Source organism: the organism of the source record quoted next, unplaced genomic scaffold (assembly GCF_019419815.1).
Source record: "Pyrus x bretschneideri cultivar Hongxiangsu unplaced genomic scaffold, Pyrus_bretschneideri_v1 Contig53, whole genome shotgun sequence".
Classification (NCBI taxonomy): domain Eukaryota; kingdom Viridiplantae; phylum Streptophyta; class Magnoliopsida; order Rosales; family Rosaceae; genus Pyrus; species Pyrus x bretschneideri.
In genome coordinates this window covers 2,928,737-2,948,108 of record NW_025999791.1, presented here as the reverse complement: position 1 = coordinate 2,948,108, position 19,372 = coordinate 2,928,737, and the positions used below count along the sequence as shown (strand labels likewise).

Sequence of the window (19,372 nt, the reverse complement as noted above, 5' to 3'; positions counted from 1 at the left end):
CGACAACTGCGCATCATGGCTTTTGTAGATGACTATAGCTCACCAAATATTCCATCAAATACCATTAAATATTTTATGTGATATTTCCATTAAAAAATTTACGCTTTATTTCCGGCAACCAATCCAAGCGTGCCAAGATACACAAAACTTGGTGATGTTGAAAAACAGTTAGTACGATGGTGAATCTTCGTGATGTCAAACTTTTTAGTTATATATGTCGTCGATGCATTAAGATTTATATGCATCATGATGTATTGTAAGATTTATTTGCACCCCCAAATTTCGCATGCGCGTGAGCGACTGATATGACCCAACCAAAAGAGGCATTGCCACCTGTGGAAAATGATAGGAGTGAGCAGGTATCATGCAGCAACAATCGTGTCAGGAACTCACCTGTGTTGATTGGTCTTGTTAGCACCAATCATGCTCACCATGACCCACCTCTTTGGCTCTTTCGGTCGATAATGGCCTCCACGTTACAGAAAGGGGCCCACGAGACAATGTGATCATCTTCCTCAATCTTGGGGACCGATTGAATTCCCCAAAGTTAGCAAACTGATTGAATTCCGGAAAGTTTGCAAACTGATTGATTCAAACACTAACCAGCAAGAGCGATCAACTTGCACAGAGTAGTGCTATTCACACCTATTTTATTTAGAAAGGGAACATTTTCGGATTTCTTCTATCAAATTCACCAAATCAAGGTATCCGAACCCTTAAAATTTGATCTAACGGCTAAAATTATTATAACTATTAAAGGGGGCTCCTGTTTGTAGTCATTGGATCAAATTTCAAGGATCTAAATCCCTTAATTTGGTGGAAGGGATCCGGAGATGATCCATTTCTTTTTATTTGGATAATACTTAGGTAATGAGTATTTTTTAAATTCACATTTTGAATTGACCTCATTTTAAAATGTCACGTGTTTGTTATTTTTAAAAGTTCAAAAAAAAAAAAAAAAAAAAGAAGTAATAACATGCACATTATTTTCTAAACAATAAAATATGTGTTAAAATGACACAAAATCAAAATATGAGAACTTGAGTACTCAAGTATTATTCATTTTACCTCTCACACACTCTTGTTAATTTTTGTTCATTAATCTTTTTCATTTCATTCAATTCAACTGAAAATTAAGAGAGAAATGTAAAAGGTAAAAATGAGTATGTGAATAACACTACCTATTGTGTATACCAATGTGCAATTTCACTTAATAAAAAATTCTTAAACATTCCAAACATTTTAACCATTAAATCTTAATTTTTATAATTTAAAATAAAGGTTAAATACTCAAAAAAACCCAATATTCAAGTAGCCAAGAAAGTTCCCCACTTGACATCCCATGAGCAAATCTATAAATTTCATAAGGGCCCCACAAACATGAACGGGTTGGTAGGCTCCATATGTTGTTACATTCATCCAAGGAGTTAATTTTATGATTGATGAGGTTGTTTTGACTTTTAATTTTTTTGGGAAGATGGAAGTTAATTGGTGTAAGTTAGTTGATGTATTTACGTGCTTCGCGTGTGGCTTTATTGTTATGTATTATTTAATATTACATGTATTTTAAGTGTTATCTTTTTAATCTCCATATCATTCAATGTTATGTAGTTTTAAGAAAAATTCAAATTTTTTACTGATCGAGATTTTTTCGAGCAAGATTTTAACAAGGCTACTTTGAGATCCTAATTCGAAAACAAGTTCTCTACTATGAGAAATGTGGATTAAAATTTAGCCGAGCAACTTTCACATCTGACCAAAACATGTAGAATCAAGAACAATCAGTTTCCTTCCTTTTTTTTTCTTTTCATTTTACTACTAATGACCAATGAGTAGTTTTTTTAGTGGTTTAATAACTTTAATTAAAAGCAGATTCCACTAATCAGATTTTTTTTTTTTTTTTTTTTTTTTGGCAAATGATTGCATTAGTAAGGAGGGATAGCGGTGGGATCAAATCTGCGCTATAATGTATAGGCATTATTACTGCATTTATTGGTTATCACCCTCAATTGAATTAGATCTTGGACCCCATCTCAGCTCTGTGGATCTATTTCTGAATTCTAAACTCTCATTGCTTCTACCTAACCTTCCCCATCCAAGTTAGATCAAAGCGAGAATGATTTTCGCACACTTATTTTTTCTGTCTTCACAATTATTTATATCCGTCTCTTAATTCTTTTGATCTATTCAATTCAAAGACTAGAAATAAGCAAAGTTCTAAAAAAATAAAAATAAAAAAGAGGGGGGGGGGGGAATGAGGATTCTTCTAGAAAGGGTGTTTACAGTCTATAACTTGGGTATTTTCTAGTTCATAAGACCCAAAGCAATGCAAACATTCTCATGATACTCAGATGTGGAATTTAAAGTACAAGATTAAGAGTGAAAGGGAACCAGTTCTCGTTCATAATTGCGCTCCATCTACAGCATTAGCGCATAAAATCTTAAAAGAAGAATATATCATAGCTTACACTTGAGATCTCAATCGAAATCTCCAACTCAAAACCAACAAGAGAAAACATATTGACATTCAATTCCCGAGCAGAGAACACAACATACACCTAACAGAGGATGGAAAAACAACCTCTGGAGAGGAAAATGAAGCGAAACATGAAAGTGACAAAGTACCTCCTTTACCGACCATCAGCGGATGTGAAAGACTCTGCAAAGCCAGTTGGCCTTGCCGGTATGCTCCCCTTGCTGTCTTCCAGGTTCAGATAACTGGAGTCCTTTCCTTCTGCGTCCTGCCAACCCTTCACCATCTGGTTCAGCGGCAGGCTATAATCAATCCCAGAATACTCCTCATTCTCATCGTCGATAGGTTTCCATTTTTCAACAAGCGGGGACAATACATTCACGGCATGGCTCATATCCGGTCTTTGGCTGGGTTCCCTTGCAGTGCAGTGCCCAGCGAGTTCTGCAATTATGGCGATGCTCTCAAATGTTTCTTCATTTCTGTCAAGAGTTGGGTCAATAGCAGCCATGAGTTTCTCCTTATTCGATTTTATGTGCCAGAACCATGCAGCCAAGTATTGACTTTCTTCAGGTCTATCCTCATCTAGTGCCATCATTCCAGTTAATAGCTCCATTAATACAACTCCGAAACTGAAGACATCTGCTTTCGTTGTAATTTTTCCCGTCACTGAACCAATCAACAAGTGAGGTGGCGTTAGCAGGATTGGTCACAAGCATCAAAGGAAGATAACAGAAATTAAGAATTTTGAACTTCAAAAATGCTAGCAACAGTATTATCAATCCAAAATCCGAAACATGCTGTGTGCAAGCTTATAATCGGTTACAAAATTTACTAATTATCTGAACATGAAACATTAATATTCAGTAATAGTTTATAAGGTCCCAGAAGGCTTACCAGCATACTCCGGTGCTAAGTACCCAAAAGTCCCGGCAAGCCTGGTCACAACGGATCTTTCACCATCAGGAGCCAGTTTCACCAATCCAAAATCCGAAACTTTTGCTTTAAAATCATCACCCAGTAAGATATTTGATGATTTAAGATCTCTGTGTATGAAGCTTTTGTGAGCTAGATTGTGAAGATAATCCATCCCCCTAGCAACATCCAAGGCAATGTTTAGCCTCCTCTTCCAAGAGAGTGGCTCTAATTCGAAGGTCTTCCAACGGAAAAGATGCCTGCTTAGAGCCCCCTGAGGCATATACTCATAGACAAGAATTCTCTCATTTCCCTCAACGGAATACCCCAGAAGTGATACCAAATGACGGTGTCTGACCTTCGACAGAACTGCAATTTCGGCCTGGAATTCATCCAAGGCTTTGTTGCTAATCACACCAGCCTCCATTCTTTTTACTGCTATTTTTGTACCGTCATCCAGTTCTCCCTTATAAACCACCCCAAAGCCACCACGGCCTAGCTCATTTTCTGGGGCGAAATTGTTTGTCACGTTTCGAAGAACTTGAACTGATATGATGAGATTCCCCGCTTCAATGACATGGGACTCACCTATTCCACTACTGTTTCTGCTTGCAGAGCTCCCTGTAACTGTAGAAGCGCTTCCATTGGTATTACTGGCAACAACAACCTTAACCATACTATCTGAATCAGATGCATCTCTTGGGTGAATTACATGGGAAGTTGAATTCTTGAATGCATCTCTTCTCTTCTTACAGTACATAGATAAAGGAATTACAAGCAGAAACGCAATAACACCAACACTTGCAACCGGAGCTACAATTAAAACAGTGCTAGACCTTTTCGATGCTTTATGTTGGTTCAGTTGAGAAGTACCATTGACATGAGAACCTGAATCTGTGGATGAGGAAGGGCTATCTTCTGGTGCTGCCCCTGCCGCAGATGGATTACCATTAAACAAACGATTCCCATCAACGGCAACTTTGACAGTGCTACTGAATTTCGGCAATGGAGGGGAAATATTGTTCCCGCTAAGATCCAACTCAGTCAAGGATTTCAAGCTAGTCCAATTTTCAGGGACTGAACCCCACAAATTGTTGTTCTGAAGCCTAATTTGAACAAGAGATTCTAACTTCGCAACTGAAGGACTCAATGTACCATTCAGATTATACTTGGGCAGATTTATAACAGACACCTTCCCATCGTTCCCACAACTCACTCCCAACCACGACTGGCACGGATCATTACCAGACCATTTAGAAACAAGCGTTGAAGGGTAATTCAACCCGTCAAGGAACTCGATAAGCGCCATAACCTCCGCGGCGCAAGGAACCCCGGGAGTGGATTGACAAAACGCATTCGAATCAAAACTCGCATTGCGAGCTTTGATTGTCGGGATTGGACCCATCAAATGATTATTGTTCAAGTTCAAACTATCTAATGATAAATTAGCCAAACCATCAGGAACTAAACCAACAAACTGGTTTTGATTAAGATTTAGATCTTTCAAAGAAGTTAAATTACCAATGCTGTTCGGAATCACGCCGGAAAACTGATTCCCGTGGAGCCACACGCTGTTGAGCTGCACCATTGTGGTCAGAACATCAATCGGACCACTCAATCCGCCGCCGGTGGGATTGTTCAGCCAAAGTATCTGCAAATTAAGGCCGTTAAAGCTCGGTGGAATCCCGCCGGACAGTCCGTTGCCCGACAGTTGCAAAACCGTTAGGGACAACATGTTTCCGAGGAAATCGGGCAACAGACCAACCAGATTACAACTTATGCAACTAAGATTCTGCAACTGCGCCGAGTTCCCCAGCTGAGGAGGGAAATTCCAGCCTGTCGTGGCATTCAAATTGTTGTCGTCCAAAGCCAAAACCTCCAGAGAATCGAGACCTTCGAAGAAGTCGACAGGAATCGAAGTGAAGTCGTTGAAATCCAAGTAAGCAAACTGGAGCTTCGACAGCCCTTTGAGGGAAGGGAGGGGCCCACTGAAGTGGTTCCTCTGGAGGCCAATGTTTGTGAGCTCAGTGAGCTGGTTGAAGTTCTGGGGCAGAGGACCCTTCAGGCCAAGGTTCTGGACCTGAATCTGGGACACTCTCGAACCGGCGCAGAAGACGTGGGCCCACCTGGCCCCACATGGGTCGTCGCCATTTTCCGGCCACTTCAAAAGCTCTGGGTTTTCTAGATTTTTTCTCAGCTGGTTGAGGATTGCAAGGTCGTTCGGGTCTGTGGCGCTCAGAGCAAGTGAAGCTAGTGAGAGAAGCAGGAGGAGGAGTGAGAGAGCATGTTCTGCAGCAGCACTATGGTGTTTTTCCATGGCGGATCTGCAGCTTCAGAAGAAGCATTGAAGAAAATCCGGAAAGCTGTGGAGAAGAAGCTTCATGCGAGCATCAATGGCGGTTTTGTGGACTGCCCTTGCGAAATCTCGGAACCCAATTGACAAAAAATGCGAAAGAAATCGGATATTTACTTGAAGACCATGACCAACAAAACAAAAGATGATCTGTTCACTCACCGTCAAAGACGCCAGACTCTAAGTTATTGGAAAGCATTGATTAAAATAGTAATTACAAACCATAAAGTTTTAAGCTTTATTTTAATTTTTTTTGCTTTTTGGAACAAAAACAAAAGCAGCTTTGAGAGCAAGTTACAACCACCAAAGGCGGATCTTTATGAGAAATTTTCAACACCCAGAATCAAATATGAAAGATTGGAAATGTTGGACGCATGTCTTAATTAGGATTAATGTTTCGTTATCATGCATGTCTCATCCATATTGTTTATGGAAGTTTGGTGCGCGCCACACCTTCCTTTTCAACTGCCGATGGCGTTATTGTCCTTCGAACATGTGCTCAATGCTTGTAGTTCCACGCAAACGATGTACTCACACTACCATGTACGTTTATGTTTATTTATTTTTATGTTAAATTGAATAATTAATAGAAAATTAAGATGCAGAAATAAACAAGAGTTGTGTAAATGAAGAAAAATGGCATGTGAAGATCATTTTTTTCGGTTGATGATTGATGCTATTTGTTAGATTGTAAAACTAATTATAATGCCTGCATTTAGCCACTAGTACTCCAATTTTATGTTCTTTTTCAATTATAAAGTGTGAGGTTTTCTAGTTTTATTTTTATTGATGGCAAGTTCGATACTTAATTATAGCTAACTTATTGATGATAAGTTCAATACCTAATTCTATATAACTAACTTTTGTCCCAAATTCGATGCCAAAATCTTATATTTAGAACAAAAGAACTCGACCACAAAGATCTGCCACAATAAATAATATTGAACTCAAACAACAAGGTCACAAATTAAAAAACTCAAGAATTTACTAAACAAAACACTTATATATTAATCCATACGGTTTTTCATGTAACATACTATTATACCCCTTGACGTATTTTCATACTTTGAAAGCATTTTATGGAAGTTATTACCAATACCATCAAATATCTCTCTATATAAAGATAACCATATTATCATTCATCTACTGTTCTTTTATCCAATTTCTCAAGTATTTTATAGCCGAAAATACTCTTATCACATGGGATTGCTATACATTATGTGCATTTTTTTCACAAAGAAAACTAAGTGGGTCATCCACCCCTGGGCCCAAAGTGGCTCCCCATCCATGGATGGATGTGAACGAGTTTTTATCCAAAAAAATAAAAAAAAGATTCTTTGCAATCTAAAAATAGTATTATAAAGCATCGTTAATGGCAAAAGAATGAGTAAATTTCAAACACTCGTTAAAAGTTGAACTCATCGAAAATCATAAAATTATATAAGTCAATAAATCTTTTAAATTACGTGTTACATAAAGATTATGCTCGGAAAAAAAAAAAAAATCTCACATCATGTTATGAAATGTAGTACGATGAGATGGGAACGGAATTTGTGGTTGGTTGAGGCCGTTAGGGCATAATTACACTTTAATATATGAAATTAATAATGAAACCTATCAAACAAAATATTAAGATAAATAGTTTTATTCATGCTTGATGAATTTTGTCGCGAATATTTTGTGGTGGACTTAGACTGAGACCGATCCCATATGCATGCATGGCTGCTTCTCATTCCGTGACCTGGATTTTGTCTGATAGAAAATTAGAAATGGTTAAAGATTAGAAGCTACTCCACAGCTTCTGTCTCGTACAAGCAACCTTTTTAGCTTTTAATTTTTTATTTTCTGTAGGACATTTTAATTGTAGTGTCATTGCAAATGCCAAATGAATAAAGTCATTGCAAAAACTTGCGTATTGTGCTGCTCAAAGCTGTAAAAAGAAAGTAATTAATGGTTTATTGACACGTGTAGTGTTATGACTGAATCATCGTGCAGCTCAACTTAAATCTCTACCTCACAATGTCGTTGTGTTTAAAAAAAGTTCTTGTACATTTGCTCCTCCCAATTCCTGGATACCAGAAAAAAAATAAAAATATGGCGATCGACAGTATATAAGAAATCGTCGAAATGGGGGTAACTATTAAATGATCAAATTAAATGGGATAATAGCTGGTCAAATTCACAAACAAAACTGAAAGATATATTATTAGGCACCTGTAGCCATGTGGGATTAGTAATAGTGTTCAATGAGTGACTCTTCTGAATGCATGCGGATGATCGGGATTTGGAAGTTCTTATATACGTGTGATATAGGTGTTGATTAGTATTATTTTTTTTCCCTTTGAAAAAGTTGTCCTATTAAATTGTAAATTTGACCATAAATAACATTTAATTCCAGTATCCCAAATTATATAATACAAGTATTAACGGCAATATTATGTAATGTCTCCCCTACTATTATTGTTTTTTTTACTAAAACAATACATATGATATCTACGTGGAGGGAGATTCGAGCACAATACCTCAGGTGCAAGTGTAAGTAATTAACTGAGTTACAAGGCACCTGCCACTTGCAAGATGTCTCCCCATTATTTGATGCTCAATCTAGTACATTGGCGGAGCCACGTTAAGGGCTACCCTGGGCTATAGTCCAGGTAGCTTTTGGTGAAAAATAAAATTTTACATAAATTTTTTTATAGATTTTCAAATGTAACCCACTATATATTTAGTCACTGATCTGAATTCTTTCAGTTTAAATATTTAAAATTATATAATACAGTTTACAAACCATATCTTTTTCTTACATCTCTTTTCTCAGCACTTGTACATGTACAAGTTTCAATTTAGACACATATTTGTTTAATAACGATAAATCTTGGCTCGTCTTGTGAAAATTTTCTTAAGCTAGCTAATACTGTGAAAAATACAATATCAAATTTCTTTACTTATAAAAATTTAAATCTTTAAGTTAGCCTGCCTGGTGAAAAATTCCTAACTCCACCACTGATCTAGTACAAGAATCTTGCATGGTTATTGGTTAATATCCTTCTCCATATGTACAGAAACACATTCACGTACGCATAACTGGAAAAATTTTGGTTTTTAATTTAGAAACATCTGTCCATCTGGGCCATTTAATCGATTTTTCTGTCTAATTTAAATGGTCCAAGTTTTGTATAAAATTATACTTGTTGAAATAATGTTTGCATATGATACTTATAATTTTGTATATACATTTTTGCTAGATTTGTCTCGACAATGTTGATTGCACATTCCCTATTCAACTGCCAAATCATAATCCATAGATGAATGAATCAACGACTCACGAAAAAATCCAAGAACATTACGTGTACACAAGTTTGAAGAATTTCACTTGAACTCACAATATAACCCAAAAAAAAAAAAAAAACAAAAAACAAAAAAACAAAAAGAAAAGGAAATTACAGAGTACTTAATTACATTAATAAATCTGAGGTCTGAGATGAACTATCAAAATATTGACAAGTTTAATAGTGTGTAAACCATCGAATTAATTCTGTTAATTTTCTTATGAAATTAATTAATTAACACGATTGTATATGTGAATGGCAAAAGTAAAAATTGGAAGAAGAATGAATTAAAGTTGGGAAAGTGGTAGATTGTTATGTTAGTTCGAGCATTCATCTTCAATTATTAAGGAAATGTCGTTTGTATTCAATAATTAGGGAAATGTCAAAAGCAAATTAAAGAAGATTAGTTAAAATGTCAATAAAAACTGTGGTAGAATTAGGGTTTTATTTAATTAACGATAATTGCGGAGAGAACCTTATGACGGTGGCTAAGGTACCACGCACGCACCTCAGCGTTTGATCAGAACAGTATAGTATGGAACCAGAGAAGAAGAACCACTACATACTGCTGGACACGACTTGTCCCCCACACTTTTCTTTTGGCTGCCGGCGTCTCCTCTGAGGATGTATAGGAATGGTTCAACTATTTGATTAGTCTTAACCTTTGACTTTGCCGCGTAAATCCCGTGATCTTAAACAAATTAATAATAAAGCTTCTAATTAACTAAATGATATGATGGCTTAAACAACCAAAGAAACGGAAAAGCAATGAACAAAATGACGGTTTGTATCCTCATGCAATAATACGTACGCAGATTTCATGCCTTTTATCTTTCTTGTAAGAAGTGCGCAAATCATAATTATGATGTTTCCCCACAAATTCAGTTCAAGTTCACGTAGATCTGTTTGAAAAGTCTGCTCAAATTAAGATGTTATCAGTTTCATTTTTTGTTTTCATTCGTTTCGGGTTAACTAGTCGTGCAAAAATTCATGTGGTTAGTTATACTCCCCTTGCTTTATTTGATTGGCAAACAATGGACATTCTGCAACCAAAACTATAATTTTTCCAAATATTTGTGATTATGTTCAATTTGTAGGTTTCTCCGGTTCAGTTCCATCTTTATCTCAAGCCAAATTAAATACTCTTTTCTTGCGCTCTGCGTTTTCTTACTACTTGTTCGGCTTATATGTCTTATACTTAACAGTGAGAAGTTGAACTCAATGAATTTGCTGCTGTACACTTCTTTTATTTAATTCAGTAATGGCACAATCTGCTAGTTTGTCAAATTTTTTGGTGACCAAACATACAAGTGCATTGACGCTTCAGGTTTGTACTTCTTTCGCCTTGATTTTCCTAATTCATATTGCCTTATCTAATTATTTCTCGAATTTATGTTGATTGTTCTAATTTAGTGTACAGAAACCAACACATACCACACCATCAGGTTGGTTTTTCGTTTCTCTTGAATGTGTAGTCCCGATTGACAATCTAGCAGCATACGAACATTGCTCGATTTATGAATTATGACCAGATTCCTCGTTTTAATTTGAAAAGGATGCAAGCATTTGCCCTTATCATGCAGTAAAAGGTCAGAAACAATCAATTTGGGGACCATGTCATATTCAGTGATTAACCCCCAAGAGAACGGTATAGTGCATGCTTCATTCGTGAGGCTGTTCGAATTGGCAACGAGATGGTCATTCATGAAGCTAAGGTTCTTGTCATTGGAGTTGAGAGCTCAGTGCAATTCCCTGAGAACATTGAGATGACCCAATGAAAAAGATTGAAAAGCCTGGAATGTTTGGCCCCCGCCTTTGTCACGATGCTCCCATTGTTGTCGGTTCGAAGAGGATAGTTCATGTGTTCAATGATCTTAGGTCTCTTGGAAAATGCAAACTTCCAAAATTCCAAGGTCACACTCTCATTGGATATCGCCAACTGAAAATTGAAAAGAGTAATGTTCGATTGAGAGTGCAAACGTTGTGGTTGCTGGGATAAAGATTGAACTCATATAGGAAGCGTCCGTAGGAGGAACAAGCTCATTCATACAACACGGTGTAATGTTGGGGATAATAGTTGAAATTGGAGGGAGTGTATGTTGGATATCGGTTTATTGGAGTAGAAGGTGAGAGTGCAATAGCTGCACTAGAAATCGATTAGGTAGGTCCAGAAGGACGAGTCAGTGTCGCTAGTTGCACAGACACGCCAGCGTCGCAGGATGCGGTCCGCAGCTGTTGTAACATGTTACGTTCGTTTCTCAAAAAGCATATAGACGATGACATACACGGTGAATAACAAGGTTAAGACTTACAAGGGAGAACTTGTATGTACAACATGAGTTTACCGTTACAATAACGTTTCTTATCAATAATACAAGAATACGTAGAAAACTAATACATGCATGCTTTTTTATTATTGATATAGAATGCTACGCAACGATGAACTCGTATCATGCAAATCATTCTCATCTTTCAGCATGCCATGCAACACATTTGAAATCGTCAAAGCCACATGCAGTAAAAGGACGAAATATATCGTAGCTTTCAATTGAAAAATCAACTGCCATTTCATTTCCTATCTCACTTAAAGCAACGATGCAGAACAGAGACGGAAACGGCGGGACAGGAAATTAGGCCACCGAGCTAATGCCCTCCCCACCCCGCCCAAATCACGTCCAGCCACGTTTACCTAATCACGTTAAAGACGAATCAGGGTGCGCGAAAATCTCAACCGTCATTCACCAGCGTCCAGCACATCCTTTCCCTCCAGAATATTCTCATCAGGAACCCAATCCGCCATCACACGGTTCACAGCTCGCCACCTCATCCTATCACGTGCCTTCTCTCCACATCATCATCCCATAACAGTATCATCACGTGCAAAAATCCGACTTGGAAAGTACACGTGGTTCCGGAAAAAGAAAGCCCCGAAAATACCAACCGTTAAATTCTCAGCCCACCCACAGCTCGTCTCTGTTTGTTTCTTTATATCTGCAAGCTTCCCGAAATCCGAAATCCGATACGGAAGATTCCCGAAATCCGATTCGGAACCCTGGAAAATTCAATTCGTTTGCTCTCAGTCAAAACCCTAGCTCCTCCGCCATGGGAAGCGAAGGCCAAGCCTCGACCTCCTCCAACGCCTTCTCCTTCATATCGAAAGGGTGGAGGGAAGTGAAGGACTCGGCCGACGCGGATCTCCAATTGATGAAGCACCGGGCCAACGAGTTCAAGAACCTAGCGACGTCGTTCGACCGCGAGCTCGAGAACCTGTTCAAGTTTAACTCCGCGTCGTCGGCGGGGATTCGGTCTTCGGCGTCGCCGCCGGCAGAGATTGACTTCGTCAAGAAGCTGCAGCCGAAGCTGTCGGAGTTTCGGAGGGTGTACTCGTCGCCGGACTTCAGCAAGAAGGTTCTGGAGAAGTGGAGCCCCAGGTCGAGGATCCGGATCAATTTGTCGGCGATAAAGAATGCGCTGGTGTCGGAGGTGGAGGACAGGGATGGGGTTATGGAATTTAATAGGGATATTAGGGGAAGGCCATTGAAGTTCAGTGAGTTTTGGGGAGAGTGGAAGGGAGAGGGTGAGGGGGAGGATGTGGAGAGACAATCCATTAAGGATTGGGAGCCAATTCGGGCGTTGAAGACGAGATTGAAAGAGTTCGAAAAGCGGGAATTTCTCGGTGGATTTAAGAACAGTGAGTTTGTGGAGAAATTCAAGTCCAGCTTGGTAATGTTCGCTCTACCTTCATTTCGTAATTTGTTGCTTTCAGCTTTGAGTTTTCATAGCAATTGAATTTGTTAACTTTGCATTTTGATTGAATCTTGCCTGTGGTTAAATTGGAATGACTTGTTAGAATTCGTGTGGAAGTAGGTATTAGTGATACATATTGGTGGCTGTTGTGTTTTTAGCATGTGAAATGAAAACAGAAGTAAAAGAAACTATGAAGCTCTAAACTTGATAGTTGTGTTCTTATTTTCCTTGTCGATATCCTTGTGAGTTTATAGGGTAGCCTAATTTAAATCAGGGTAGAGGACATTGAGACACTACGGCGTTACTAAGGTCTCCTGCACTAAATATGAATGAACAAGTTAGAGTTGATAATACAAAAGGTTTCTTATTTTTTGTAATCCTTTGGTCATAAGAAGGTATAGAACAAAATCCTTCAGCTAAGGTTCTGAAATCATTGGAGAGAGTTTTGCAGTTAACAGTAAACGGGTTTTTGATCAACTACTTTGAGCTATGCGATGCTAATCAGTATTAGGCTTATGGTAGTTCTGCGTTATGCATAGATGTTGGGAGCCCAATATCATTCGAAACCACAACTTGTGCACCAAATGGAATACTAGATTAGTTAAAACTTGATATGTGCCTCTGACTATATCGTTGGGTGTAAAAGCTTAAGTCTGAGCGTCTAGTGTGAGACAATCCTTCCTTTTAACAAGCAAATTGTTATTTTATTCAATGCATAGTGATGCCAAACAAATTATATGATGTTTGTTTTCGGAAAGGAGCATACTTTTTGGTGAATAAAACATTATATATTTACCCATATATATCACTATATCATAGTTGTTTTTACTGCAGTTTACATTTTAAATTTCCCAGTTTTTGCTATCCTTGATCAATGTTTGTTTCATGAGGAGTGGTAATAAACAAGTGCATGCATATTTTTACAACTAATTTTGTTTCCTGCTGTTTTCAGAAGTCAATTTACAAGGAGCCTGAGGAGTCAAAGGTTGGTATACGTTCGGCATATTTTGCTTCTGTTGTCCTGTGTTTTCTTTTGATTGGAAACCTGTGTATCATGTGTCTCTTTTTTGTTGGAATCTTTTGTTGTAATGTGTTACTGTACAGAACTCATTTTTGGCATAATTAGGCACACTATTTAATCCATCACTGTCATGAGCCTCCAGAGGAATTTTTGTTCTTTGATTTGTTCAAAGGTGGTTTTATAAGTTGGGTAAATAAAAGAAACATTTGGCGACATCTGTTAATTTTGTGTATATTTGTTTATCCAACACTTAGTTTTTGCATAAAATTCTTTACATGTATAAAAGAATTCATATATAGCCTTGATGCCCAAGCCTTCCTAGTCCTCTCCTTTCTCTTGAAGCTGTCCTTTTTCTTCCGTTGAACTCACGACAAAGCTTGTTAATTTCCGTAACACTGTTCTAGGTGTAGCCAAATAAGAGAAATGATGGGTTAGTACAGTTCCAACAAAGAATGTTTAGTTTCCAAAACTTAACCAAGAAAGATGGGAAGCTAAGATTTGTTGTTCTTGCAAACCGTGGAGTCCGTATTCCAGAAATTCTACATATTGGGCAAGGGTGTCTAGTCATATTAGCAAGACTAGTGTTGCTGATTTTGATTTTGGGTGTCATTTATTATAAGACTCTCCAAGGAAAACCAGTGGCCTGGATTTTGATGATGCTCCTTGTGAACTAGTTTTGCTGTTCCTGTTTCATTTCAGAATATATGAATTATTATATAGGCATAACATAAAACCAATTTAACTGGAATTAAGTAGGTAATGTGCTATTCTAATTTTCTCTTCTATATACATGATATAGGCAGTGCCTCCATTGGATGTGACAGAACTTTTGGCATGTTTGGTTAGGCAATCTGAGCCTTTTCTCGATCAACTTGGCGTTAGGAGAAGTAAGTGATTCTTTAATTTCTGTTTAAAGCTGTTACTGTATATGTTCTTAGGTGTATTTTGTTTCTTTTCTTCTGCTAGGGAAACTTTCATGCTTGTATGAAGTAATTAGATGAGTAGTGAGACTTCAAGGGTTCTTTTATATATATATTTTTTTAGTTTTATTGATTTATTTATTTTTAATATTAAATTTGATATATGTTTTATTTTATTTTAAACTTTTTGGGTAAGTTATGGAATTTACGGTTCGAAATTTGTTGGACTATTTCCAATTGCAAAACATATGATATCAATCATGGTATAAACGATGTTCTACACTCATAGCATTGGCATCCCTATCATGAACATGAATTTATCTTGAAAAAGGGATTCACTTGGGTATGTTAACTTATTGAGTAACCCCAGGATCATTTCACTCTCTAACAACAGTACACACAAAAGGAAAATAAAAGTTAAAGGAATATAATTTCACATATCCTTATCTTTGATTTCATCTTCCAAGACTGCTGAACTTGTACAGTATTGTAAATGACTGCAGATGTGTGTGAGAAACTAGTGGAAAGCTTGTGCAGCAAACACAAGAACCAAGTTCTGCACTCACATTCTTCTGGAGAGTCATCTCTTATAGACAGTGAAAACATGAATGATGAATTAGATTTAAGGATAGCCAGCGTCATCCAAAGCACAGGGCATTCTTATGATGGTGGGTTTTGGACAGACCATGCAAAGCATGACCAGTCAGATGAAAAAAGACATGTTGCTATTGTCACAACTGCTAGTCTTCCTTGGATGACAGGAACAGCAGTGAATCCACTGTTTCGTGCTGCATATCTTGCAGAGTCTGCAAAACAGAATGTTACATTATTAGTTCCATGGCTTTGTAAATCAGATCAAGAACTTGTATATCCTAGCAACATTACTTTTACTTCACCAGAAGAGCAGGAAATTTATATCCGTAACTGGCTTGAGGAAAGGATTGGCTTTAAAGCGGACTTTAAGATATCATTTTATCCAGGAAAGGTAATTATCTGGTGAATCTGACCATACAAATGACTTTTTATTTGTATCATATTATGGTTGCTAATTGATATTTGGTCTTGCTATATATTAGTTTTCAAAAGCAAGGCGAAGCATTTTACCAGCTGGGGACACTACTCAGTTTATTCAGTCGAAGGATGCTGACATTGCTATCCTGGAAGAACCGGAACACTTGAATTGGTATCATCATGGTAAGCGTTGGACCGATAAATTTAACCATGTTGTTGGTGTCGTTCACACAAATTACTTGGAATATATCAAGAGGGAGAGGAATGGTGCTCTCCAAGCCTTCTTTGTAAAGCACATAAACAATTGGGTCACAAGAGCATACTGCGACAAGGTAAGTTAATTCATTGAATATCTGATGATCGCGTGCAATTCATTTTAGCATGGTTTCTGCTAATGTTATTAGGGACTAGTGGTTCAGATAGATATTTTAGACCTAGGTATGCTTTTCTTGATCTGACTACTAAATTGTTAATGATTTCTCCAGGTTCTTCGCCTTTCCTCTGCCACACAGGATTTACCTAAGTCTCTGATTTGCAATGTCCATGGTGTGAATCCCAAGTTCTTGAGAATTGGAGAAAAGGTCGCTGCAGAAAGGGAACTTGGACAGGAAGCATTCTCAAAAGGAGCATATTTCTTAGGGAAGATGGTCTGGGCGAAGGGATACCGTGAGCTTATAGATGTGTTGGCAAAGCACAAGTGTGACCTTGATGGCTTCAAGTTGGATGTGTATGGAAATGGAGAGGACGCCAATGAAGTTCAGAGTACGGCTAAAAGCTTGGATTTAAATCTCAACTTTCTGAAAGGAAGAGACCATGCAGATCATTCTCTTCACGGGTAAGGATCTGTTAGGAATTCACTGTACAAAAGCATATTCACTTCTGTGCCAACCGTCGATTAGAAATAACATGCCATGAGTGATTAAACTGTTCAATTCTACATTTTTTTTGTTTCTTCCCCCTCTATTCATTTCTCCTGCTAATGATATTCCCTCCTTTGCTTGAAGGTACAAAGTCTTCATAAATCCCAGCGTTAGTGATGTGCTGTGCACGGCTACTGCTGAGGCTCTTGCTATGGGAAAATTTGTAATTTGTGCGGATCATCCATCAAATGAGTTTTTCAGATCATTTCCTAATTGCTTGACCTACAAAACGTCCGAGGAATTTGTTGCCAAAGTGAAGGAAGCAATGGCATTTAATCCTCAGCCCCTTACTCCCGAGCAAAGATATCATCTTTCATGGGAAGCTGCTACCCAGAGGTTTATGGAGTATTCTGAGCTTGACAGAGTCTTGAACAAAGACAACGATGGTGCAAAATCAAGCATGGGAAATCGAAAGCGGATCCCAAAATCCGTGTCAATGCCTAGCTTGACAGGTATGGTTGACGGAGGATTGGCATTTGCCCACTACTGTCTCACCGGCAATGAATTCCTTAGACTATGCACCGGAGCAATTCCTGGAAGCCGAGACTATGACAAGCAACACTGCAAAGACCTTCATCTCTTGCCTCCCCAGGTAGAGAATCCAATATATGGGTGGTAAGTAGATTACCAGTCCAACTGTGTATAATACTAACACGCGGTATTTTAGGATCCTGCAAGCAATGATTTAGGTAGAAAAAGTTTGTTGCTGCAAATGTATGCATTAATGGAGCATATATTTTGGTAGATATCCAGATCCAAGTTTTGCTTTGTTCCTTCGTATTTATTTGTAGAAAATAATTGCCAGTATATAGTCAAGCCATGAAATTGTACTACGTTTTGCTGAACTGATGAGACAAGTGAGCATATATTATGAAAAAAGATGATTTGTTTCTTCAAATATTTCTTTCATAAATGTAAATTTACCTACTTTTTCTGTTCAACAATTGCACCATGTCGGATTCAAACTTAGAACCTTCTCTAGTACAGTGGAGCCTGATTGTTACTAAACCAAATTACGGTGCCTTAAATTTATTTTGATAGACGTTATTAACAACCCATCGTACTCTCCCGCATTCATTTGTATTTGGATTATCGAATTTTGATCATATTTGAATTATCAGACTGCCCTTCTAAATTCATATCGTGTTAATTATATCAAATCTAATAGGATCCAGATTAAAATTCGATCGCCTTTGGAGATGCGGATTGAGTTTGCCTTCCCATTTTCTGAGATGGCTAGACAAATTGGAATTGCCTCTTGTTTGGCGTTAGCATCTGGATGGAGTGATATATTGTTTATCCACTTATTTTATCAAATTTTAGCCTACTCCAAAGGATGAGGTCGGATACTTTACAGACCATTATCATAAAAGTGGTGTGATCCTAATTTATACAAATGATGAGGAAAGTACACCAATCCTTCTGAGATTTTCCATGTTTTCACAAAGCTGCGTACGATTTTGAATTGTTTTTACTAAACTCTTTCGGTTAGAAGAATTGTTGATGTCATTAAAAAGTTTCCCCAATAAAAAATTTACTCTCAAAGATTGAAATACAAATACACTGCTCGAGCTTTATTCGTATTTTTGCTTTGTGGATTATTGTTAAACAATGTCACTGTTGGAGAATTTAGAGAATGAAGGTAGGAGAGGGACGACAAAAGAGAGAAAAGAGGTCTCATAGGTTGTAATTGCACTTATGCTCTTTGGTGGCATTATGCCTTTATTTATACTAGTGAGGTGGTCTTTTCTTGCCTCACAACTAATACAAGCATAATGAGCTTAGATAACACCAAATTCTATTGGACTCTACTTCTGGATTTAGGCAATCATATCTAAACAATACTGACTCCAACATCCCCCTTAAATGTGTAAAGCTTAAGAAGTAATTGAATCATGTCTTCTCAGATGATTGTTGAAGTATTCGATCGACATCGACAATTTACATGCAAATCAAAATTAAGGGTGCATTAAAGCATTATAAACTCACAAAAACTTGACAATGGTAAAATCAAAGCCGGACCAAACCCAAAGTCTCAGAGAAAAATGTGAGAAGTGCAACGTCAAAACTTGAGGAGATCAAGCGGCAATGAACACTCATATAAGGATATAACCAACCTAGGATAAATGTCTCGTTAAATCTTGTCAGGTTACCAAACATTTTTTTAGTGCTTAACTTTAAAGTGAAACCATTTCTGGTGAAAAGGGCAATACCAAACGGGGCTTAGGTATTCCCAATCCTATTGGAATTGACTTCTAAATTTACACAATTATATTTCTAAACAATATTAATTGCAACAATCACTTCATTTTGTGTTTAGAGGTTATATGAAATCATGTTAGCGGGTCCTGTTGTAAGGTTTAAAAACTTAGGGTTAAGTGAAAAAAAAAAACCTAAAGGGATTGTGTAAAAACACAGTAAATCTCTATAGCCATCTAACTATATATCTAGAAGAGTAAATTTATCATTTATATTGTAGGCCTATTTAGCTGAGCTATTCTACGGGAATAGAGAAAGGAAAGCCGACGGTGGTGAGAGAGAGAAGAGAGAGATTTAATCGTGAGGTGTGTGTTATATCACCTCATTGTGCCTTTATTTATAGTAGTAGGATAGGTTAAATCCTTACCCTTTTAGGATTACAACTCTAATATGAATTAGACTACTAGAGGGAATATAAAAGATATCC

At 37.5% G+C, this 19,372-nt stretch overlaps 2 protein-coding genes across 2 annotated transcripts; one reads left to right on the top strand and one right to left on the bottom strand.

Moving 5' to 3' along the window:
* Nucleotides 1-2,325: 2,325 nt before the first annotated feature.
* On the bottom strand, nucleotides 2,326-6,075 carry LOC103963052 (receptor protein kinase TMK1-like). The gene is made up of 2 exons (XM_009375832.3): nucleotides 3,368-6,075; nucleotides 2,326-3,139 (listed from the first exon to the last, which is right to left on the bottom strand). Exons 1-2 carry the CDS (start codon nucleotides 5,700-5,702, stop codon nucleotides 2,631-2,633), a joined length of 2,844 nt encoding a protein of 947 aa, XP_009374107.1. The 5' UTR covers nucleotides 5,703-6,075; the 3' UTR covers nucleotides 2,326-2,630.
* A 5,962-nt stretch (nucleotides 6,076-12,037) lies between these two features.
* Nucleotides 12,038-17,584, top strand: LOC103963050 (digalactosyldiacylglycerol synthase 1, chloroplastic-like). Its single transcript, XM_009375829.3, has 7 exons — nucleotides 12,038-12,790; nucleotides 13,767-13,799; nucleotides 14,635-14,722; nucleotides 15,259-15,740; nucleotides 15,832-16,098; nucleotides 16,252-16,601; nucleotides 16,771-17,584. Exons 1-7 carry the CDS (start codon nucleotides 12,170-12,172, stop codon nucleotides 17,303-17,305), a joined length of 2,376 nt encoding a protein of 791 aa, XP_009374104.1. The 5' UTR covers nucleotides 12,038-12,169; the 3' UTR covers nucleotides 17,306-17,584.
* The last annotated feature ends 1,788 nt before the right edge of the window (nucleotides 17,585-19,372 follow it).

Coding starts and splice junctions, on each gene's coding strand:
- LOC103963052 (XM_009375832.3), bottom strand. CDS start 5,702: ATGGAAAAACACCATAGTGCTGCTGCAGAACATGCTCTCTCACTCCTC. Junction 3,140..3,367: donor CTTAGCACCGGAGTATGCTG/GTAAGCCTTCTG, acceptor TGATTGGTTCAG/TGACGGGAAAAATTACAACG.
- LOC103963050 (XM_009375829.3), top strand. CDS start 12,170: ATGGGAAGCGAAGGCCAAGCCTCGACCTCCTCCAACGCCTTCTCCTTC. Junction 12,791..13,766: donor AGAAATTCAAGTCCAGCTTG/GTAATGTTCGCT, acceptor TGCTGTTTTCAG/AAGTCAATTTACAAGGAGCC. Junction 13,800..14,634: donor AGGAGCCTGAGGAGTCAAAG/GTTGGTATACGT, acceptor TACATGATATAG/GCAGTGCCTCCATTGGATGT.